The following is a 26113-nucleotide window of genomic DNA, read 5'->3' on the forward strand; positions in this document are numbered from 1 at the left end:
CGAATTTCAGCGCTTCCCCGCATTTCACAACAAAGAAATAAGAGTTAGCAGAACTATTGTCCCTTGTTGTGAACCCCAACTTAAAGATATAAGTAACAACAACTCACAAACTTGTTTTTGAGCATACAACTGGCTTCCTTTGTTGTGCTAACTTACATTATTGCCCTAAATGTCAATAATTTATATTTCCAAGTTTTACCAACTTAAATCACTGTTTTAGGCCAAAAAATACAAGATGGCTTTTTTGCAGTGTATGTGCTCCACCTGGGCATCATTCTTAATTACTACGGCCACTAGAGGGTGGGGGAGGACAGTCTCAAATGTAAATATCGGTGATATTCAGCTGCTTGTAACCTATTTTAGGGGAGAACAGTTTGTCCTCTGCACAGTTTGCTCAGATTATTAGTTATAACTAAAAATGAACTCCTTGATGTCGGTTTTATCTTTTGACAAAGTTTTAGATTTCAATTTTGCTTTATTTCAGACAAATAATCATACAAATTGCAGTAACTGCATTTTGCTTTGACTGTGATACAGTGTAGTCTTGTATTTCTTCAATGTGTTGAATAGTGAAGACAAGAATGATAAAAAATTATAACTTTTTTTAAAGAGAAATTATTATCTAGATAGTGATCAAGTAAAAAAAGTGAGATAAAATTATATTAAGACTAAAATATAACATTACTTTATAATATTAAGTCTAAAATACACAAATCTTTGAAAATAAATAGAGTTGTTAAATACTTTTAAATACACTTATAACAAAACCAATTTGAAAATGTTTATTCACTGAAATTAAAATATAAAAGCTGAAAGAAGACAACAACATTGTAGCTACTGCACTCTGTGTTTGCATTACTATTAGAACCTTTTACAGCAAAACCAGAGTGCAGTAACTACATTTTAGGGGTCAAATGTCAAATAAATCGTCATGATTTTTTAGCATAAAAATGACATCATCAATACATACGTGTCATATCACTTACCTACCTATAACTAATTTGGCTTGCCAGTTAAAATCTGTTTAAAAGCTTTAAAGCAGTTTTTTCCAGTTTTACCCTTTGTGTAGTTACTGCAGTTAAGCTTTGTAGGGCAGTATAGGTGGCCTCGGTTTCTATTTACTTTCATGTACTTCAAAGAATTAAACCTTTTGTTATTACAATTGAACTGCAGAAGGAACCACATGTTGTATGAACTCGTTTTTTTACATGCATGAGCCTCGTACCCTCTTGTATTATGTTTAATCAAACATAATGGAGCTGTAAATGTGATATTGTGCCTGTCATCCTGTTATTAGCCTGCAGAATTACAGGTTATAGGTCGTAAACAAGGCTCTGCTATGATGAAACATTACATCAGGCTATGTGCCTTCTTTACAATATAACCAACATCTGCAAGTGAGGTGGCTGGGTTTGCGTCTTTTGGTAACGCAAAAGTACTCTAACAGGTAACTTTCCTATTGTGTGACAGTGAGTTAACTTTCCCCAACACTGTAAATGATACTTTTTAATGCTCACACTGTCAGACATTTTTTAGTATTGTTAGTACTTGCTCATACTAATTTATATTAACAATTTTTTTTTTAAGTTATAAATTATTAAGTCAAAATACTGCCCACAAACCTCACATTCATTCATAAATCATGTTGTGAGTTTGACTTTATGTTTTATATTAGTATTCTTTTGAAGTGAAAAATTAAAGTTTGACTTATTAATATTTAATACATTGTTCTTATTCGATATGAGATACTGAAACAAAATGATAGGTCAGTAGCTCTTTTGGTCATGTTGATTTTCAGAGTCAGAATACAGACTTTCTGTCCCCTGATTTTTTTTTTTTTTTTACCTAACTTTGACTTTAACTTTTGCTACCTCATTATTAGAGTCCCATAACATTAAGGATTACAATTTTGACATCTTGTCGTTTTGACTTGAAAGTTGAATATTCTGATGTTTTATCCCGGAATTGTGAAGTAGAAAATCATACTTTGGAATTACATAAGAAGATTTTGACCTAAAAAATCAAAACTTTTCCATTTGCTTCTCTTTCTCTACCTGGTGAAAACCTGTGTCAGTGAATTTGGAGCAACCTGATTTATACAATCCAAGTGTATCCACCTCTCTCCCAAATGAACTCCATGAACTCTGACTGTGCGCTTTGAGTCTTATTCTTGTGTAACAGGATCTCACATTTATCCAACTCGCTCTGAGGCGCTGCATCCCCAGACTGTTGTATCTTATCTGACTTAACACTCAGCTTCTTTTGATAACTTTGAACAACCGAGCGCTAAACTGACCCTGCCTGTTCTCTCACCTTTTGGTCGTGGCTGTAGGCCAGAATCCAGTCCTCCTGCTCAGGATGGAAAAGCAGGCTGAGGATGTAGAAGTTGAGCCGGTACTTCTGGTAGGTAGCCCCTTCATCAGAGCTGATCAGGAGACTGCTCTCCACCTCTGGATCAGTCAGCAGCATGATCTGAAGGTAACAGAAGGATGAGAGACAATGTTAGCGGGTTGGTGGAGCTCCACTTTGTGGTTTGAGGTCTGCAGAGAGACAAGTCGATCAAGACTGATTTGCATATCTGAGATGTATTATTACAACTGCCTGTAGATTAGCATGTTAAGAATGTGTCATCTGCAATCACTTTTCCTCTGATGAAGCCATATCTCAAATAATAACTTGTATCTGTTAGGCTTGATGATATAATCAGTATGATACATCTTGCAGAAAATGTGTGTATGTTTTTCCTTTGTGCAAGTGGAGTGGATGAGTGTGCCTCATCATTCACATTTCTGCTGTTTGTCCCTCACTTCACTCTCTCTGCCTATGCTCAATCGGGCCTTGAAGGCAATAATTTCCCATGAGCTTCCTTCTTTTCTTAGAGGTCCAATATGTTGTTTTTTTTGTGCCAAATTCTGGCACAGTCCCCAGAAAAAAAATCACAAAACCACAAAGAAATCCCCTGATAATATCAGATGCAAATATAATTGAATCAGTGGACCCCAAGACACACAAGCGATCTCATCATTCAGAGGGTGAACAGTAGCAGAGAGTTTGTGGGTGTGGGTGTGTGGGTGTGATGCTGCATGCTACTACATGCATATGTGCTCATGAGTAAAGTCTTTAACCAGTACTGGCACTGGCAAATACTGGCCCCTGGTGTAACCCTCATTAAAGATGCATATTGACAAAGGAACGACATATAGATGTTTAGGAGTCAGCTCAAAACAGAAGAAAATGCCCAGTCAGCATCTTTTATTGTGATTTCCACTGGGGATGTTTATCATACTAACCCCCCCCCCCCCCCCCCCCCAACCGCCATCCTCCCCGCCCCCAGAACCTGTGTTCATTCCCATTTAAATATACCTCTTGAATGCATTAATCCTGGATTAATATTAAAGGGGCTTTTACATTTATTTTGTTTTGAATTTTATTTCTGTTCACAGTTTTAGAATAGCGGTCACGGTGTGCGGTAGGAAATGACGGACATCAATGAACATTCAGGTGCGCCTCGTAAATACAGAAGAATACTTAACAAATAAAAAGGCAATGCAGAGCCTTACTGGTTCTGACTAATAGCCAATACATGTATAGTCTTAAGTCTACATCTTACATTACCTCCGAACCTGCAAATTTAAAGTAGATAAACTTCAGTGTGTTTGTATACGCTGCTGCTGAACACAGCGCCACTTATTCTCACAGCAGTTCCATGTCATTTTGTTTAATGATATCTGTGCCAATGAAGGTGCTTGTAGATCTTCAGAAGTAAACAGCCTCCCTGAAACGAATCCATAGTGGTTAGAGGGAAAACATTTGGCCAGTTGCCAACAACATGGCACTGATGACACAGATAATGCTGGTGACAGTGTATTAAGAGGTAGATGAAAGAGGAGCCAATACAAAAGAGTCCTTCCAGCCAGCCTGTGCACACAAAAAGTGTCACTTCTAGCTCACAGACTCTTTTGTCCATGTGTGTTCACACAATATTTGCTGTATTGTAATTATTATACTTGTATTTCTATCTGCTCTGCATAAACAACACTAAACTGCCTGTTCTGACAGAGTGGTCCCTCCTCTAATGAGGTTTCTTCCTTTTCCATTGTTTCGAAAGTTATCATCCCAGTCAACAAAATGAATGTTGGCAATGTAGGTTTCTGCAAACCACAGATGAAGTTCTCCATTTTAAACCAAAATATGTTTAAAATGAATGTCTCTGGACTGCTGCAACCTCTTTTTATTTATGTTATGTTTCTTTATTTTTTTTATCGTGTAAGCCATTGCTTTGAACATGCTGCAAACACGTGATGAACACAACAACTTGGCTCTCATTTATCAAACGAGCCTACGACTAAAAGTGAGCGTAAAGTGGTCGTACGATCATTTCTATGCAAGGCTCGGCATTTATCAATTTGCACATGAGCGGAGGGTACGATCAGATCTCCCAAAATTTGAAATTTGAGTCAGCATGAAGACCACACGTCTGAGTCTGAGAATTGATCATAGACTATTGTATCAATGCCTGGAGCTGATCAAACTCTGTTGTGCTTTGTTTTTAATGGTGACAAACCAAAGCATGTTTAGGCTACATAATTTATCATTAAGACATCGTTTAGAATAAATACACCCTGCGACCGTGAAATTCTTTAAACAGAACACCAGTCGAGGATATTAAATGTTGTTGTCTTCTGCTATTTACTGTTATCCAGCTCCGACACCGGAGCGTCAGCGTCTCCTTCACCAGCGGTTCTGCCTGAATAGAAACATTTCCAATCAACGCTGCCACACACTCCTCTGACTAGGACAGAATTATTACTAAATGTAAAGTGGTGAATAATATCTGATCTTTACAAACCTCCTGGTCCCTCCAACTCCCCCTCCTACCTCCTCCCTCCTACCAACCCACTTTGTCAACCATTTCCTGAAAAAGATTGAGGACATACGCTCGTCATTTACCCATCCAGTCTCACAACCTGCCTCTCCTCCCTCCCCATCAGTGTCTCCCTCCCTCTCAGCATTCACTCCACTGTCTCCTCCTCAAGTGCTCAGCCTTGTAACCTCTGCCCGTCCTACCACTTGTCAGCTGGATCCTATTCCCTCCCACCTGTTTCAGTCTATTGCTCTGGATCTCCTCCCGTTCCTCTCCCATCTTGTCAACACTTCCTTGACTACTGGCTGCTTTCCTAACTCTCTGAAGGAAGCAAGGGTGAATCCTCTCCTAAAGAGATCCACCCTCGACCCATCCTTAGTGGACAATTACAGACCCGTCTCTCTCCTGCCGTTCCTCTCCAAAACTCTGGAACGGGCTATCTTCAATCAGCTGTCCTCCTATCTGCATGGGAACATCCTCCTTGACCCTCACCAGTCTGGTTTCAAGAAGGGCCACTCAACAGAGACTGCCCTTCTCGCTGTGACTGAACAGCTTCACAAGGCGAAGGCGGCCTCTCTCTCATCTGTTGTGGTTCTACTGGACCTTTCTGCAGCTTTTAACACTGTGGATCACCAGATCCTCATCTCCACCCTTCACCACCTTGGAGTATCTGGCTCCGCCCTCTCTCTGCTCAAATCCTATCTCAAGGACCGCACCTTCCGTGTAACTTGGAGGGGTTCTGTTTCAGAACCCTGTCTACTCACCACCGGGGTCCCTCAAGGCTCGGTCCTTGGTCCGCTCCTCTTCTCGATTTACACCAACTCCCTTGGCTCCCTCATCCACTCGCATGGCTTCTCCTATCATAGCTATGCCGACGACACCCAGCTAATCTTCTCATTTCCCCAGTCTGAAACACGTGCAGCAGCACGTATCTCTGCATGTCTGGCCGACATCTCCCAGTGGATGTCCTCGCACCACCTCAAACTCAACCTGGGAAAGACTGAGCTACTTTACCTCCCAGGGAAGGGCTCTCCCACCACTGACTTCCACATCACTGTCCAGGACACAGTGGTTGCCTCCACAGAAACCGCCAAAAACCTTGGCGTAACTCTTGACAACCAACTGTCCCTCTCAACAAACATCACCGCCACTACCAGATCTTGCAGATTCTTGCTGCATAACATCAGGAGAATCCGCCCGTTTCTCACTCAGAAGGCAGCTCAGGTCCTGGTCCAGGCACTGGTCATCTCACGCCTGGACTACTGCAACTCCCTCATGGCAGGTCTGCCTGCCAAAGCCATCCGACCTCTACAACTCATCCAGAATGCAGCTGCTCGATTGGTCTTCAATCTTCCCAAATTTTCACACACAACACCCCTCCTCCGCTCCCTCCACTGGCTACCTGTGGCTGCTAGGATACGCTTCAAGACTCTAGCTCTGGCGTACTCTGCTGCTAACGGTTCAGGTCCTACTTACATCCAGGACCTTGTCAAACTCTACACTCCTGCCCGTCCTCTCCGCTCTGCATCAGCCAAACAGCTGGCGACTCCCACCTTGCGTGGGTCAACTCGCCTCAAAACCACTTCCAGACTTTTCTCTGTCTTGGCTCCCAAATGGTGGAACGAGCTCCCCACCGACATCAGGACCTCAGACAGCCTGTACATCTTCCGCCGCAGGCTGAAGACCTATCTCTTCCAACAATACCTCGGTTAAGTCATGGTCACCTAACAGATATATATATTTAAAAAAAAAAATAAATAAATAAATAAATAAATTCTTTTCTCTTCTTTTCTTCTTTAACATATAGCACTCCTTAGCAATGACAGTTAGCTCTTAAAGTTATGTACTTACTCGATTCCTATGGTCTATGTCTAGTACCATCAGGTTGAATGCACTTATTGTAAGTCGCTTTGGACAAAAGCGTCTGCTAAATGACGTGTAATGTAATGTAATGTAATGTATCTCTCCATCATAATAATAACAATATTTGCATATTATATATTCTATTAGGCTTTATATATCACAATGTATGAATTAATTACTCAAACCTCGCCGGGAGTTGAATAGTCTACTACTCTGCTGACAGCACCACTGATTTCCTTCCTTTTCATTTTTTTTGCTGCCAAACAAAACCAGTTTGTTGTGTTGCAGCTGTTGGACGTCAGTGTTTCACTTTCTGCCTATGAGAAATTCCTCTTCTTTTGGGATTAATTCTGAATTTAAAACATTGTTTACCTCCTTCAACCAAAAAGCTGTGAAAACGTTTAAGTCCGTGCTCCAAATGTAAAATATTCACCAAACTTGTTTGAGTTTATAACTATAAGTACTTTTATATCACAAACCTCCGTCGCTGCATATTTCTGTAACATGTCTATTTGGCTCCAGTCTTTATTTGTAATGGTGTACTTTGCTAATAAAGTTGACTTTAGGGGGAAAAAATCCTCTTTTTGGCCATATTGCACCGCTCGATGACGTAAACTCTCGAGGCGAGCCATCTGAATCGGATATATATTACATATAAATATATATTAAACTCTACACCCCTGCCCGTCCTCTCCGCTCTGCATCAGCCAAACAGCTAGCGACTCCCACCTTGCGTGGGTCAACTCGCCTCAAAACCTCTTCCAGACTTTTCTCTGTCTTGGCTCCCAAATGGTGGAACGAGCTCCCCACCGACATCAGGACCTCAGACAGCCTGTACATCTTCCGCCGCAGGCTGAAGACCTATCTCTTCCAACAATACCTCGGTTAAGTCATGGTCACCTAACAGATATATATATATTAAAAAAAAAAAAAAAAAAAAAAAAATTTTCTTCTTCTTTTCTCTTCTTTTCTTCTTTAACATATAGCACTCCTTAGCAATGACAGTTAGCTCTTAAAGTTATGTACTTACTCGATTCCTATGGTCTATGTCTAGTACCATCAGGTTGAATGCACTTATTGTAAGTCGCTTTGGACAAAAGCATCTGCTAAATGACATGTAATGTAATGTAATGTAATATTATATTTATTAGGGCGTGGCATTTAAATTACGCTTGTTTCTACGATCATTTGATAAATGAGGGCCACTGTGTTTTAAACACTTTGAAAACACATTAAAACCACTTGGTTAAGGTTACGGATCGAAACCACTTGATTAAGATTAGGTAAAATAACAATGTTAGGCTTAAAAAACACTAATCCCAGACAAAACTTCCAACAATGGGGCCAAACCAGATATCCTGCTTAAAAGACCTGGGTTGGTTAGCTTCTCCTCCTGCCCTCCTGCCCATCCGACAGCAGACCAATGTGGCTTTTAATGTCATATTGTTTTGTCTTCGGACTAAAAAAAACACAAAATAACGGACAATGCCAGTATTTTTTACTGGTGACTGAGCTGCCCATTAAATATGACCAATGGCAGTTTATGTAAACTTAGTTTTCAAGTTTGGGCGCCAAACTTTGTGATTAGGTTTGCAACTAAAAACTGCATTGTTAGGCTTTTTGAAAAATGGTTTGGTTTAGATTAAATACATTACTGAACATGCACATGTCAGGACACTTATAGGATATAAAAATGACTTTTAAAATAACTTTACATTTCAGTGTTTTACAGTCACAAAGGACACAATCTTTCAGGTGACAGTTCTGTTCTCGAGGAAACATCCACCACTGCCATAATAACTATGGCCAATAGAGGTCAGTACCTAACTTGTACTACGTGAATATGAACCAATCACTCACTGAGAATCTGTCTGACAGCTTCTAATGCCTATGACAGAAAATGATGACTGTAGAAAGTGGCGTACATTGACTATTTGGTTCATTCATATTCATCAAGACCTTATAAAAAATAATACTTGGTAATGCTTTATATTAAGGTCCTTGTAATAACCATTAATTAACAAGTAATAAGGCCCTTGTAAGTCCTTACAAGATGCTTATTAACATTATTGTGTGTTTAAAAGCTTATATAAGTGTTAATAATGGCATTACAAACACCCATGACCCACCCATTATGTCTTTGCCATGCCTTTATTAATCTTATTTTGTTTGCTTATTGATATTAAAATATACTTTATTACTCATTTATTATAAGTTAACTATAAGTTAACTATGCTTTTTGCAACTACCGGATCTAAAGCGAGAACAATGCCTTATTACTTGTTAATGAATGGTTATTAAGGACCTTATTATAAAACGTTACCGAATACTTTATTCATTTGTGAAGTATCTGCTGTCTGAGGTAGGCTTATTGCACTTAATGTACATATAATTGGATAAAAATGGACTAATTTGACAAAACGGTCTTCAACTTGCTAGTTTTGATGTTAAAATTGTGAAAGTGCTTTGTTTCTTGTCAATTACAGGCCGCTACAAGGGCCGGAGCCGGAGTGCTGTCCCTGCGTCGCACACAGGGGCTTACATGTGGTTAGAGATGGCCTTTGGCATGACAATCTCTCTGTGCCCATTATGTCATCAGACAGCCGTGAGAAGGAGAATACACACTCCTCTCACAGTCAATATCCTTCTCAGTATGGCACCATACAGCAAAGTGTTTCTGGTCTCCCATGCTAGTGAGTCATTTGTCAGCACTCGCCTGGATAACAGCAGTTACACTAACACCAGTTCATCAATCACAAAAGGCAGATATAATGCCACATACGTGAGCCACATGCTGACCAATTCAATCAAATGGACTCAAACACTGTCTGAACCACAAATCCCAATTAACGCAGTGCTCACTCCCTGGAACTGCAACTCAGCTGGAAATGTAGACAACTTAATAATTGACTGATGTATTTCTGGTGAATGTGGGGTTACAGGAATATTATATGATTTGGCATGCTTACAGGAATGTGTTTTCCACTAATATACAACACGTCTATGAAGATTAATACTCCCTGGTGAGATTTGTAGATACAATATGGAAATTGCAAGAGGCTTTCTTTTTGGAATAAAAACCTTACATTTTCACTCAAAACAAGTAAGAGAAAAAAGGAGTGTGATACAGACAGGAATTCTGTGACATAATGTTATTCAGTTCCAGGAAATGGTGGTGTGAAAATATGGGGCTTTGCCTTGTTTCCATTCTACAGACATTCCCTTTCCTCAGTCGCTCCACACGCAGCTTTCCTGCATGCAGAAGTGGCTCAAAAAGAAACTATTGCATGTTGATGTTTACAGTTGATCGTATACATTAATTTTGTGCAGGCTCCTCGCAGTCCACACAGCATGCCAATACAAACACATGACAGGCCTGAATAAAAATACAAGCTTTTGAAAAGAGAAAAGACAGAAAAGAACTTGAAAAATGCAGCATATAAAGTTCAAACAAATCAGAAAAGATAAAGCTAGATACAGCTTTGCAGTTCAGAAAATGTCATATTCTTTTCAATCCATATTTTATATGTGAATGTATTTTAAGTTGTGTACTGGCTGTGTGCCCACGGCAGAAATCTCAGGGGAAATAATTATTTGCAGTTTTCTGCAGTATTTTAAGCTCAACTAATCAATACCTTTGATAAAAAAAAAAGATTGGCTGAAATGTACATGCCTCTGACGCATGATTTTTTTCATTTTGTTTTACATTTGCTGTATGCTTGACTCAATGCTGAACTGTAGTATAAGCGGTATGGAAAGCAATGATTTTGAAAATTAAGGTTAATTTTATTTACCTTGAAAACAACAATTTGACCAAACAACATTTAAGCTTTTTCCATCCTGTTGAAATCACATCAGGAAGCTTTTTGTAGAAAGTGAGATGCATGTAAAATGTCTGAAAAAAGTTCTCTAATGTTTAAATTTCATTATTTGTTTTGTTTGCTGCTGTTTACATTCCATCTCATGCATAATCAAAAATGTTTGTTTTGTTTCTTCTTGTGTAGCACACAAGGGGCTACAACAATCGATTTTAAGGTGCTTTTATTAGTTTTTAAGTGTCTTAACGGTCTTGGGCCATCTTATTTAACTGACCTGCTTTTACCATTTCAACCCTTGCGGATTCTGAGGTCCTCTGGCACCTCTTTGCACCCCGCCTTTTGATTGTTCCAAGGGTTCGGACTAAAACCCACAGGGAGGCTGCATTCAGCCATTATGGTCCGAAGCTTTGGAACAGCCTGCCAGAGGACATCAGGACCGCAGAGAATGTTGATGTTTTTAAAAGGAGGCTCAAGACTCTTTAATTTGGCTTTTAACTGACTTCGTTTACCCACTCTTGTCATTCATTCATTCATTCATTCATTCATTTATTTATTTAGTAATCTATTTATCTTTATTTTATTGTCTAAATTTTATTTTCTACTTTTTTATTTAGTTATTTATTCATTTAATTTTAGCTGAGTTTTTATCTATCTATCTGTCTATCTATCCATCCATCCATCCATCCATCCATCCATCTATTTTTTAGCGTTTTAGCTCCAGTGCTTCCTCATGGGGGCCTCCACACTGGGAGGTGTGTCTGGTCTGCCGGCTGGGGGGTCCTCCTGGAGGCCCCTCGGGCTGGATGGACTGGGGAGGCTCTGCCCTGTGTGCGGAGCCCCCCTGGTCTGCCCGGGTCGGGGGCTCTGCACCATGTGGGGAATCTACCGCGGTCTATCTGGGTCGGGGGTCTCTATGGTGGCGGCGCTCCCTGCGGCCGTGGGCTGCGATCGCTCTCAGTGTGGGTGAGCCCCCCATAGGTGGTTTTCCTCTCATGGTTCTTCAGTGCCCTGCCATGTTAATTCAGTGATAGTTTGTGTAGTGTGTGTGTGTGTGTGTGTGTGTGCGTGCATGCGTGCGTGCGTGTGCGTATATGTGTGTGCGTGCGTGTGCGTATATGTGTGTGCGTGCGTGTGCGTATATGTGTGTGCGGTGGATGCGTGGGTCTGTGTGTGTGTGTATGTATGTGTGTGTGTGTGTGTGGGGGGGGGGGGGGGGGGGGGGTTAAGTGTTGCATCTCTGTTTTTATATTCTGTACAGCACTTTGTGTTGCATTTATTGTATGAAAAGTGCTTTATAAATAAAGTTTGATTTGATTTGAACTGCATTTTGTTGTGCAATAAACCTTGAACATATATCACTTCTAAATATAACTGTCAATCAGATTTATACCTCCATATACTGTATGGTCTTGCAACAGTATAGATAACCAATTACATTAATGGTCACTGTACTCTCATCAATAGGTTTGCATGATATGTTATGAAAAATGTATCTTATAAAATGAGACATTTCTATTTAACATAGTGTCACTGTGTTATACATGTTTCAGGCTTCAAAACTATTTAGTTAGGTTTAGGGAAAAATAATAAAATAACTCCATACATAACTACTGGACCAACAAGATCTCCATCCTAAACCAGGGGCGCAGGTGGGGTTTTTGAACTGGGGGGGATGAAGCTGTCAGCAAATGATTTCAACTCAATGAGTTATTTTTCCATGCCTTAACCCAAATATGATTTACATTTACAAACATTTTTAAATTACCTGTAGTGAAAACAACAACCAACCTATTTACATAAATAAAAAGTAATTTGTACATGAAATTTCCAGTGCAGCCAAACAAATTTACTGACTTGAAGCTGACTCAATGAAGGACCTAAAAACATCTCTCCTCCTTTCATTACCCTGAACAGAATGTTGGGCAATTTCTTGTCTGTCCAGTCTGTCAAGCCTTTAGAATCAGTGTTTCCCAAAGGATTTTCTGAGACTACGATGGGGAGACCCAAAGAAAGTAGGGGGGTCCGTGGGCATTCTCCCCGGAAGAAATTTTTTGCCCTGAAAGCCTAAATTTGGTGCCTCTCACACATTCTAATGCCACTATTCCATCTTAATCATTGCATATTTTTAATTAATTATTGTTAAGGAGAATAAAGGTTCTGTTTTATTCAAGCATCATATTTTGGATGCTAACACATCCATGTGCTCTTATTTTGAAAGCTACATGTGTTTGCTTTAATTTTGAAGTCAGGTCTAACACGTTCCTAGCTAACACCTTATGATGTGTTTAATTTTACACTGAAAATCTGAACTTAACGTCTCTAGTGCCATCTGCGCGAATGTCTTAAACAAACGTTTGTCAATACCACCCATAAGGACACATATGAGTGTTTCTCTAAATGAGCGATTTGCTGCTCACGGAACTGCGGAGGGTTCTAAAAAATAGCAAACATGTCATACTACATACGTGTACTGTTTGCGTTGTAAAGAATGCGACTGTTTCTGTGGATTTAGGCTACAAAACCACTGACCTAGGTTTAGGGCAAGAACCTCCTGGTAAGGTGTTATAAAAGACAGTTTGAAATGTAAATAAATGTACGTAAATGCTGGAAGTGACGTAGTTACCAGAGTGACGTGACCCACAGAAGTTACGTAAAAAATGGAAGTGATGTTAAAAAAACGGAGGTTACATAAAAAGACATTTTCTTTTGTTTCACACCGGACACAAACCTCGTTCTCCTGGGTGAAAGTTTGCCGTTTGTCAACCCACCCTAAAATGATTTTCATAACTTCACCTCACTTCCTGCTCTGCTCTCATCATAATTACTATGGCCACAAGAGGTTTCTACGTGTCATCAAATAAAGCAGCATCTCCTGGCTCACTGTTCCATGCATTTCCAATAAAATTCCGTGCAATATCTTTCAAAGGTATACCTGGGAACAGTGGATGAGAACAGTCTGCAAGGGTTTATTAATAATGTTATATTAATGAACCCTAAGCAGCTTGTTTTAGCAGAGGTGGAACTGGAGCATTGTAACCCAAATGATTTTAGTCCAAAAGAATAACCTTTGGTTAAGAAAAGACATCTAATTGTTTCATGGAAATACAGCGTTCTTGGGAACAAGCCATAAAACTTTTCTTATCAGCACTGCATAAGTAAAGAATCCACACTGGCACACTTAAAGAGGCAGAATAACATTTGACTCAGTGGAACAGTAGACTGTGTGTGACTGTGCATGAGAGACTGTAAATTACGAGGCCAAAAAGGTTGAAAATGACAAAGGTTAATGAAGCGTATATGTGCCAGCTGGAGGACATTTAAGAAATGTGTAAGGAATACTTTAACCACTTTACAGTTAATTCCACTGACACTGTACCGTAAATACTCCAAGATAGAATATTAATAAAATTATCCTCATACTTTCCATTTCACACAGTCACACAGTAATTGGATTGTGGCTCATCTCTATAAATCTATGCCTAATTTCCCACCCTGGCATAAATAGATTTTGTGTTGTTGTCAGACTTTAAGAGTTCAGAATGGAAAGGATTGAAAAAGTGGAACAAAGAGAAAGAGCTTGAGATTTAATCTCTCTGGGGCAAGTCAATTTTGAGCATCGCCGTGACAGTGACTTGGTTGGGAATGATTTAATACAAGTAAATAAACTGGTTTCAGCCAATTCCTGTTTATTTTGATATTTGAACAAAAAAAAACCAACAACTCGAAAACAAAGAATGATCCACTTGAGGTTACAGTTTGAACTGGACTTAACAAAGCAGCATATAACCAGGAGCCACTCACTATCTTGCATTTGAAACCGATTTTACATGACAGAGCCGAGCTAAACTGCGACAGTGAGGGTGTGAAGGCCAGTTCACATTTATCTTGTATTCAGAGGTGCTTTCTTCAGTTCGTCATTGACTGTATGTCTCACAACTCCTACTGGAGCCAGTATATTTATTTTTTTCTTACTCGTCCTTTATACTGTCTGGTCGCAGCCTCAAGGATTATATTAATGTTCCATCTCTTTTCTGATTCAATGTACAGATGTTTCTCAAAACGCCAGCAACAGAATGGCAGGAAACGAAAGGGAATGAAGGACATTTCACTACGTAAAACCTTTTCCAACATATTTTCTGATTCTCTGTATGTGATGTACCGTATGTACGATAAAAAGGAGAGGATTCTATGGTTATTTTGAATAAGCGACTTGTGGATTATCCCTCAGCCGCATCAGCAAAACAGAAAAAGTTGACTCTGATTCCTACTTAAGCCAGAAACTACTGAGTCTCATAATTGAAGCTAAAGGGCAGTCAAAGGGGAGCAGGTCTAGCCAGGAGATAGTAAACTATTCACAAGAGGTTGATAAATGTCAGTTGTAAACATGTGCTGGACCGGCTAAAGGTCTCATCATCTCCTGTCGTCACTCTCAACCCCACAGCCAAACAGGTAACAAGGCAAGAACCCAGACAAGATGTATAGAATCAGTTCACACACACAAAAAAATAACCCAACAGACACCAGACATATTGTACCTGATCAGGCTGTTTGAACCTTTAATTATATTTCCAACAGTAACGATATTTAATGGCATGTTCACGCAGGACACAAGGCAAAGTTTTACCTTGGTTTTCTTAAGTGAGTCTGACCGTGGCATCACGTTTGTGTTTATTCGAGAAAAAAATACAACTCTTTTTTTACGCTTTAGACTTTCCTCCACCACCATCTTGCTGACGTATTTGTAATGATTGACTGCGTTGCGGAGTTTGAATGGCAAATGTCGCACAAACGGCGGACTTTCACCCAGGGGAAAGGGCTTTGTGTTCCACGTGAAAACAAAACTAAACAACTTTTTACATAACTTACGTTATTTATGTAATTTACGTGGCTCACGGATTGTGAATTAAGTTTTTTTTTACCTAACTTACGAGCCACAAAACACTCATATGTGTTGTTATGGGTGGTATTGACAAACTGTCTATTATGTCATTTAGGTTGGAGATCTTTTTGGTTTATTAATGTTACTTGCACCAGACACTCAGGAGCGCAGATGGGATTTTTACTGTTTGGTCTCTGACAAGCTAACCAGCTGTTTGGACAAGATAGCGAATATAATAATAGTTTATAACATAATCTACAATCTAAAAGAATTTGTAAGAGAAGAGACTGAAAAACACAACTAAAGGCTGTGAGGCAGACTTGTGAGAGTTGCCATATGTATCTGGCGTGATGACGTTTAATATCCCTAACCACCACTGTATTCTCATTTAGCCACTTGTTAGCCACCGTTTTTTTAAGGACCAAAAAACTTCAAAAGTGAGGGTATTTACTAATGGCGTACAACAAAATGCAAACATCTCTTCAGCTTCTGTAAACCACAGACTTATTTCAGACATCTAACCAAAAATCCATTCAAAACCCTAATTCAATTTGAGAGGTTCGACCCCAGGGAGCTAAAATGCAAACTTACTTCCTGGTTTAAGAGTTCATTCCTGTTGCGCCCTATAATGTTGCTGTTTGGCAGCATATCTACTGTACTCAACAAAAAAAACTGTTTCATTGATACAAAATATGCATGATGCAAACAGGTCATAACTAACTGCATTTTCTTTTAGTATTTTTCAAATGCTGCAGATAACCTGCAAAAGTTTTCTCTCTTTTCTTTTTATTTGAGGAGCTCTCCTTCAGGGGACCCAAGGTCATCAACATCACAGGATAACGTTTAAATCATCATGTGATCTCATCCAAGTACATAATTGGGCAGTCCGTGGCCTAGAGGTTAGGAATCTGGCTTGTAACTGGTGGGTCGCCGTCAAATCCCAGGAGTGACAGGACAAGGATTGAAGTGCCCCTGAGCAAGGCATCTAACCACACAGCTCCCCAGTAACACACACTGCAAAAAAAAAAAAAAGTTGGGTGAACTCAAAATTTCAACGCAACAAACTTCGATAAAATTTTAAGTTGGACAATTAAACTAAATATTTTACATTTTGTTTTTGAGTTTGCTCAACTCTGAATTTCCCTGGCACGATTGTAAAGCCATTATGAATGTCAGCTAATGTTGTGACCACAATTTTGAGTGAGCATTGATATGCTAATGGCTACTCTTGTAGCTGTAACAAGCAGCGGCGCTAGCAACAGTTAGCCGCTAGCTTTCGCTAATGACCTAATTTCACAACAAAGAAATAAGAGTTAGCAGAACTATTGTCCCTTGTTGTGAACCCCAACTTAAAGATATAAGTAACAACAACTCACAAACTTTTTTTTTGAGCAGACAACTGGCTTCCTTTGTTGTGAACTTACATTATTGCCCTAAATTTCAATAATTTATATTTCCAAGTTTTACCAACTTAAATCACTGTTTTAGGCCAAAAAATACAAGTTTGCTTTTTTGCAGTGCAGAAATGTGCTGTCCTCTGCTTCTAAGCATGGTGTGTTCACTGGTGTGTAAAAAGGATGGGTTTAATACAGAGTTTAAATTCCCCCATTGTTGGACTAATAAGGGTACTACATCTAATCTGAAACAATGTCCCACCTTAAATGGAAAAAGCAAATCTGTTTTTTAGTTTATTTTTAATTATGAGAAAGTTGCAAGGGGATACAGGCAGTATTACTAATATATTAGGTGTACCCCTCCAGTACCAGATGGGCCTCTGAGTATCCATGTGGAACCATGTTAACTTTGCAAACTGTCTGCATTGACAGCACGCAGCCAGTCAAAACACTCTCTACTTGGCAATGAATATTCATGGCAAGCACTAGCGGTCAAACTCTATCGTGCTCTAAGTGGAGAACATAAAAATAAAAAGAGTGTATACACATACTCATAATTATTACTTCTCTTTTCCCCCACGCCCTCCACTGCATCGACCAGGTGCTTTCAACTGTTTGATCCGTCTTATTAAACGCAACTCCTGTCTCTTGATCGGAGGCATTTAAGCCAGGGCTAATTGAACACTGCCTGACATTTGAGCTCTCCCAGACCCCTGCCAGACCTGACAAACAGTAACATGTCAGTTTGGGTATAATTGGGTTTCCATCTCGGCCGACGAGCTAGCTGCCCCTTATGGCAGTACATAAGTTGGAAGGCATGCAAGCTGTGTATGAAAACAAAGAGCTACTGATTCATTACTTGTGAATGAACAGAGACAAGACAAACAAGATACATTTAGATAATTTACCAGCTGCATTCCCACTTTCGACATCCCGATCCGTTGAAAAAATGAATTCTTCACAGTGATCATTAATAAGTAAAGTAACAGCATATGCCATTTTGTGGCTGGTTTTATTCTGAACACTTTATGTTGGCATGAGTTAGTGCTTTAGAAAGGGGGATTAGGTCCCTTGGCGTGGCAGTCTCAGGCCCATTGAATTGTATAGCTTTCACTCCCATGCTGAGAAAGTGGGCAATGTCCCGTAAAGGCAAGTAAAAGAATATTGATGGAATCCCACCGCTCACCTAGATTTACCCATCCCATCTTCTTTACAACTCTCCCTCTTCTATCTCTGTGTCTCATACTCTGTCAACCTGTCTCCGTCTGCCTCCACTCCTCTGTCCATCTGTGTTTGTGTCTCTCAGCCTGTCTCTCCTCCTCTGTCGCTGTGTCTTCTCAGAGGCTCCAGGGGCGTTTGCCTCTCTGCTCGTCGCAGCCATTTGGAGATTGTGCCTCAGGGCTGACAGATGTTGCGTCCCCTCCCAGCACCACCAACCCCCCCATCGCCCCCCCCTCAAACGAAACCATCATGCGCTTGCTTGTCCTCGATTGCGTTACAACCGCTGTGTGTGTGGCGTTCCAGCCAGCAAAGCATGGCTGATTCACTGTGATTCATTTGGCATGCAATGTGTCCTTAAAAAGCCGGTGGACAAAAAGACACTTCACCTCCCTTTCCCCTGCTTTATCCCTCTGTAGTGTGAGTTAAAGAATGTGTTGATATCAGTATGTTCTTGCAGCAGGTGGTATCGCTCCAGGTACGTCTGGTGTAAGTAAGCATGTGTCGTAATGACTCCTGACCTGTTTAATCAGGAACAGCTCCATAATTTTGCTGCTGGCTAGTTTATGTGTTTCATGTTAGTAAAAAAGTTACCATAAAAGGAATATTTTGCATTTTACATTTTGGATATTTATTCTTCATAAAAATGCTGCAACTCTTATATTGATGCCTTCACTCTCATGGGGGAAGACCTCCTCTTTTTCCTGTCACTGAAAATGCTGTACATCTGTTCAGTTTAAAGCTATCCTCCAATCAACAGACCAATTTGGAGTCTATGTCACGGCTACGTCACTGGCTGTTGCGTGCGCAGACTGGTGGCAAGAAACTCAGACGAAAACAATTGCGATGTATGAAAACAATAAGAAAATAGAGGAAAATGAAGAGTTTCAGGGATAACGATGTCTTGCTGTGCCGTTTGATGTCAGAACAGAAAAAGTTAAAAAAGCAGGCGTTCATTCATATCGATTACTTTTGTCAAAGATTCCCTTTGAAGCTGGACGGAGACATTTATGGTTGCAAACAGATGGACTGGACTGCTGAAATCATCCGAAATGTTCTGATATAATTATATATTATTGATGCATATGTGAGTGTTAATCATACCGGGTTGCAGCCGCACTGCTTTTCAAAGTTGATCTGTGTGTATGTATGAAATGAGCTCTGTGTAAATAAGAGAATTTCAGGTGATTTCATCGGCCCAGTCCGTCTATTAAATGACTTGCAACCATAAACTTCTCCATCTAGCTTCAAAGGGAGTATTTGACAATGTAATCGATAAGAATGAAGGACAATTTATTTTTACTCCTGTAAAAAAAAAAGCCCTGAAGCTCTTCTGTTTACCTCTATTTCCTTATTGTTTTCTTAGAACAGTCATTAATAGTCGTTGTTTCCCTCTGGGTTTCTGCCAACTTAAAGTAACATTTACATACATAGAAGCAGTACATCTGTCCATAACACACAAAAATCCTGGGACAAATCCCTCAAACTTTGGGCACTTAATGCTACGTTGGGTCCTTTGCCCATCCCAACAGTGAATACGGGTCAGGAAGTCTCACACCATTGTTAAGAGTAAGCTTACTCCTGTAAGATAATAATAGCCTTTTGCTACCAAACCGTAAAAATATCAGGAAAAACATCTGGTCGATTCATACTTTGATAACTGTACCCCTCACACCGCTAGGCCACTAGCTAACTGTTACTATCTGCCACAGTTTTGGCTCCGCCCACAAAATATGTCATCATTGTTGGTAAACAGCAAATTGGTCTAAAAAATCTTAGCAGAGTAACAGTCTTCAAATGGTCCATTAGCCAATGTGATGAATATTTTTCAGTTGTTGTTTTTCTTATGAACTTGTTCATGCAAAACGATCATTTAAAACACAGTGCTTATTAAAGACCAAAGCAGGTTTTGGCATGTAATTGAAGCCTGAGATTTAATTTAAATGATTTTGTCTCATTACTCTGTAATAGCTTTTCAGAACACAGAGTCTGGACTAAATTAAATGATCTGTCTGTCTGTCCTCTTTGAGTTTGCACCTGGATGATGAAGCAAAATAATAAAAATGATATTGACTAATGGTAAAAGCATTTGAAAAGCACTGCCAAAACCAAATTCATATTTATCAGCAGTATGAGACAACCAAAGTGTACTGTACCTGCATTCCGTACTAGGTTTGCAAAGTGGTGGAAAATTTCCATTAAATATCCAGATACTTTACATGGGAAGTTATTTATGGTATTTATGGTAATTAACTGGAAATTGTTGGTGGTTTTTTTTAAAGACAAATGTTATCAATATTATTAACAATGGGGTTTTTTTTAGTGGTTTTTATGTGTCCCTGCAAGACATGACAGTGTGACAGTGAGCCAGCATGCACATCAGGATGCAGACACAGCAGAGCTTAACTAAATTCAGCCATAATTAATTTGATTATTCATTAAGAGCCCCATTAGGTCTTTTGAGCTATTCAGGTTTCTTAAGTTTAGAGTGAATAAGGGGTTAGAACGTTACGATTGAAGTATGTTTTGGCCATTTAAATACTCTTATGTCTTGTAAGTTGGTGTAACCATGTTTGGTTGATAAACCAAAAGCCATTTGTTACAGACTTACTAACTTAGTGACGACTTGCAGACATGCAGAATTTAACCACTTTTGATTTTTCTTATTCTAGATAAACATAGGAAAAAATATACATCCTCTGAATGCCATTTGTCTCTGGTTCCATGAGGCTTTGATTAACCTAGAGGTCACGGTAGGTCATTTTTTACAGTTAAGATTCATCAAGTTCAGTCTTAGCTTTCAATTCATTCCCAATTTATGCCATCCCAAGACTGTTTAGGGACCCCAATATGCAGAAATATACCAATAGACCAGTTAAAAATATGCATATATAACACATTTGTACTGCATGGTTTTTGCCCCAAACTGCATGGGATGAGCAAAAAGTGGGCAAAAAGGGGAAATTTGTGGGTACCCATAGAACCCATTTTCATAGCTTGAGGTAAGGGGTCAAGAGGCCCTTTTGAAAAAGGCCATAGCCGTGTTTCCTTTAGAGGGAAGAGTGGCCACCGGGAAAGTCTCAGGCCACGCCCTCTCAAATGTCCACTCACTCTGCGTGTCTCCATTACAAAAAGGCCCCCAGAGGGATTTACGAGACTCCAGAGGTAACGTATGGTTTTCGATCGTCGCATAATTGCTTTGTGACAGTTTTGACCATGATCACATACGCGATGGATTAAACATGGTGCTTATTGTTACATTACATTTTACATTACATTACATGTCATTTAGCTGACGCTTTTGTCCAAAGCGACTTACAATAAGTGCATTCAACCTGATGGTACTAGACATAGACCACAGGAATCAAGTACATAACTTTAAGAGCCAACTGTCATCGCTACAGGAGTGCTATATGTTAAAGAAGAAAAGAAGGGGTGGTCGGTAGCGTAGTGGGTTACGCAGGCGCCCCATGTGTAGAGGCTACAGTCCTCACTGCAGCTGGCCCCGGTTCGAGTCCCGCATCGGACGGCCGTTTACTGCATGTCATTCCCCTCTCTCTGCCCCCTCCTTCCTGTCTATCTTCAGCTATCCTATCCATTAAAGGCATGAAAAAGCCCAAAAAAATACATTAAAAAAAAAAAAAAAAAGAAGAAAAGAAGAGAAAAAGAAGAGCTGTTGTAAACAGACAGAGATCGCTAAGTGAGCACCTCCAGCAGCAGCAGCACATACACACTGTACTGCTACAGAGCTAACTGTTACGGTGCGTTCAGACCGGACGCGTAACGAATATTTCGCGCGACAAGATTACATACAAAGCGAATAGACGCGAATTTTTGCCGGCGGTGCGAATCGCGGGTTTTGCGCGACGCAAATGCCGCGATTGACGCCAATGTTGCAGCGCGAATGAAACAACGCAAATTCGCGTGAGTCCGGATGATGCCACTCACCCAGACACGACGGCGTGTTTTCCGACGTATCTCGGACTTCCAGAGCAGGTACAGGGACGCTATGCTTGTCATGGTTGATGACAGAATGAAATGGAGAGAATTATTTGGCGCCAAATAGTCTCTTGGGCGAAAATTCGCGAGTTATTTACTCGCGCGAGTGACGTGAGTAAATTCAACTACTCGCGCGATCAACTAACGCGACGCGAAAATTCGCTACGCGTCCGGTCTGAACACACGTTTAGCCTATTAGCTGCAGCTCGTTAAGAAGAGCTGCTGGCCCCCGCGGCTCCTTAAGAAGAGTAAGAAGGAGTCTCCAATAACACCAGAAAAAGTCGCTGGATTTGTTGCCAGTCGCTTTTTTGAAAAATAGCTAAGGGGGTCTGAAAAGTCGCTAAATATAGCAATAAAGTCGCTAAGTTGGCAACACTGTTGTTCTGGCGTCGAGTACAACATCACATCCTGCTAAGCGTTCTATCCAATCAGCAACCAGGCTTTTTTCAGGGGAGAAAATAGCCCTGCTCTTCAACAGGGCTGAAAGAAGTCCTGACAAAAGTTCGCTCCGGACAGCTCGTGTTAAAATTAGGGCCGTTTTGTCGAGTGAGACCCGCCTCATTCTGGGTATTGGGCGGTAGTTGAAACAGCCCTCATGTCAGTTATTTCCATTAGCAACATTAGCATTTAGCATGCAGCCCCCTTTCCGACAAGATACCATGACATTGGTTTCTTCTAGTCTCAAATGACATTAGTTTATTCAATGTGACATTAAAATGAGCCTGGAGCTGTCTCTAAAAGACAGAAAGTTGGCTGGGATCGTTGGTGCTACAATGGTTCTCAGAGGGTTACTATTAATCTCACTGTCTGATGTTTCATCTCCTAATGCTGTATCTGAACTATATGGAGTTACTGCAAATGCCAAGAGAATCATTCCCTGCTGTTGCTTCACATCAAAAGTATTCAACTGATAAAATACATGGTGGCTTTTATTGTGAAGGAGCCAAAAGAAACACATACTTGTTACCACAGTTAGCACCTAGTTTTTAGTTTGGCTTGTTTGAAACATTGAGTCAATAACATGAGTATCTGTATTTTTATAAATGCAGTAATGATGGCAAAGTCCAAGCAAAGGCAAATATTTTAAACCACATTCAAATCAATTAAGAGATGTTTTTGGTGACATCAGGTTCTGTTCAAAACAAATCGAGCCTAACCTTCCTTTATGGAGACACTCACTGTCACTGCAGGGAAAGGGATCAATATAATGCACTTGTGAGCATATACATGTAGAAAACTCCTCTATGATTTGCATCATGCTGTACGTCTCTGGACACTCCTTTCATTCTGATAGTTTATGGATTCTGTTTGTCTTTATGCAAGACTTTTTTGTCATTGCCACTTTGAGGACAGTTTGAGGATATGAAATATTCAGTTCACTTTTAAGTCTGAGCTTGTATCCAAAAGTGAAACAATAAACAAAAGTCTTTGAAGCTCGACAGTGGGAGAGGTCTCATCTGAGGTGAATTCATATTCCACCCACCTGGTTGTTGTTGCCGTCTGAGCCACACAAGGCCATAATTGTTTTTGAACGACACGCATGCAAACACATGCATGCATACACATAGATGCGAAGGCAGACACACACAAAACACAATTGAGGTCTTTGCAGTGAAAACACTTGAGCCCAGCAATTGTTTTAGTCAATACATTCTTGAGAAAAAACAGTTATGTATTCCTTAAAGAGAACTCGCACACTGAGTGTAGAGTAGCAGAGACGGAATCCATCTGTCACTCATATGCCTTCTCTGGAAAAATCCACTTTGTTTTCAAACCATTAGAGGCATTACCCATTTGTATGAGACTGTCAGTTGTTTTTTTAACCAGCACTCACCATCCCCAGCCATTTACTGTAATAATGTACTCTAACAGAAAATCTCAGGCTAAAACCCAAAATCGTTTCCCTAATGTGTGCTCGAGTTGTGTTCTCTCATATACAGGCCCAGCATGAAGCCACAATATGAAAATTGACATAATTGCTGTGTTGTCAGACTGATTTCTCCATGAGTGACCCCTGGGCCATCGCTCTACTTTTTTGCTTTGTCACTCTTTTTTTCCCTCCCCTCTCCACTCTTCCATGCTCACTTGCTCTCTGTCAGTTTATTTGCTGTCTCTTTCCCCCTCTCGTATCTCCTGCTCTCTCTTTTGCTCTTTGTGCTGTTTCTCCCCCGTGCTCTCTCTCCGTCCTCCAGTGCTTTACTCCCTCTATTCCCCGCAGCCACAGAGGCCTGATTTACTTCCACTACTGGGGGAAGAGAGGAGCTTTTGTCTGCCACCAGCAGCAGTCACATGGCGCCATGCCGGGGGTGACAGCGAGAGTGACGAACCTGCAGTCTCTGCTACCCTCCATCACAAACATGCAAGTGTGTGCTTGGAATTAACAGCAAATGGATGGGAAGAACTGACTTTATATGTGCGTTTGTGAGTGCTGAAAGTTCTTTCATGTTTGATTTTAGCCACACTAGGATGACAATTTCCTTTTCTCTGCCTGTCTGACGAACTCAGGTCAACAATGTCATTAGATTTGCAGTAAACATTCATTGTCAACACCAGATAAATGCCTATATCTTTGATGATCTCCTGATTTTTCATTGGGGACCACAGTTTAACACTTTTGGCACTTCAGCTGATGTCATTATACAAACTAGTTACCGTAAACCTCAGCTCTATTTAGAGAATATGGCAACCATAATATGTCAACATGCTAACAGATTGCTAATATAATTATCATGACATTTACAACTAGTCATTTAGCAGACGCTTTTATCCAAAGCGACTTACAGGAAGAAAAAAACAAACAATTAAGGTATAGTGCAATAAGAGCCATTAGTGCAGCAATAAGTGCTAGTGACAATTCTTTAAGGAGTAGAATTATCTTGTGGTGCTAGGAGAGAAGATGCTCTCTGAAGAGCTGGGTCTTCAGGAGTTTTTTAAAGGTAGAGAGGGACGCCCCTGCTCTGGTAGTAACTGGTAGTGTGTTCCACTAACGGGGAACAAGAAATGCAAAGAGTTTGGATTGCCTTGGACCAACGGGGGGCAGAGCCAGGCGCCGTTCATCATCATTAGCATTACATAGTAGCGTGCTGTTTTAATTGCTTACGTTATCACTTATGTTTTAGCAATAGCATTTTAACGTACCAGCTATGTTAACATGCTAACAGAATGCTTATATAATAATCATTAGCATGACACAGTAACGTGCTGATTTAACTTCATATACCTATAGCATTAGCTATCGAACTTGGTATGATACCCGTTTTAAAGTACCCAAATGCAGTAAAATTACCTACCAAGCATCAGCAAAGTAATGTGAATAGGGTGCTGCAATCTGATCTCAAAGATTTTTTAATTTAACTGATCAGTATTGGCTATTTGTGCTATATTAAGCCTGATCCTATCCCTGGTTTTATGTCAGCTGTCAAACAGGTGTTTTTACTTTCAAAGCTTTCAAGAACACTAATGGAAAGAGTTACTTGCAATTATTATAGCCTTTTGGGGCTGCTGGTGTAGGTAGAATTTTAGTCTTGTTTCTATTTTTACAAATGTAATCCTTTGGCAACATGAGGATACTATGTGTGTGAAAGAATGTGAATGAGAAATAAAAACCCAGGGATGTGTGAACATGTGTGTGAATTATATTTGTCTCATGAGGCAAAGATAATTGGAATGCTTGCTTGCATGTGATTGTAAGTGAGGGTGATAGGAGATAGACGCAGAATAGTGTATCTGAGAGCCTTATGGTTTGCATGTGTCTGTTGTTTTGTTTGTATCCTTGTGTGTAAGTGAGAGTGTGTCTTGGTTTGTATCCCTGTGTGTCTGTGAGAGAGTGTGTTTTGGTTTGTATCCCTGTGTGTCTGTGAGTGTTTCTAAGTGTTTCCTCTGTCCCTGTGTGTGTGAAAAGATATTAACAAGCCGTCAAGTTGTTTGCAGGTCTTCATCTGCTCGCTGTGCTGTGTGTTTAAACTGAGGCCTGGTGTTGTTGAGCTTACGGTTTCCTGGACTCAAAGGCTATTGTGCTTTCCCAGCGTCTCTGCAGAGCTGCCTCATTAGAAAAGCTTGAAAAGCTCTTCACAGGTTT

At 40.2% G+C, this 26113-nt stretch overlaps 1 protein-coding gene across 2 annotated transcripts in view; it reads right to left on the reverse strand.

Annotated features, from left to right (window-relative positions):
* LOC131968917 (VPS10 domain-containing receptor SorCS1) overlaps positions 1-26113 on the reverse strand; it is a 218965-nt gene that overhangs the window by 80381 nt on the left and 112471 nt on the right. For both annotated transcript variants that reach the window (XM_059329983.1, XM_059329974.1), the window contains exon 4: positions 2314-2472. In XM_059329983.1, the coding sequence (XP_059185966.1) occupies positions 2314-2472 (159 nt within the window). The remainder of the gene's footprint in view (positions 1-2313; positions 2473-26113) is intronic.

Source organism: Centropristis striata, chromosome 1, assembly GCF_030273125.1.
Source record: "Centropristis striata isolate RG_2023a ecotype Rhode Island chromosome 1, C.striata_1.0, whole genome shotgun sequence".
Taxonomy (NCBI): Eukaryota; Metazoa; Chordata; class Actinopteri; order Perciformes; family Serranidae; genus Centropristis; species Centropristis striata.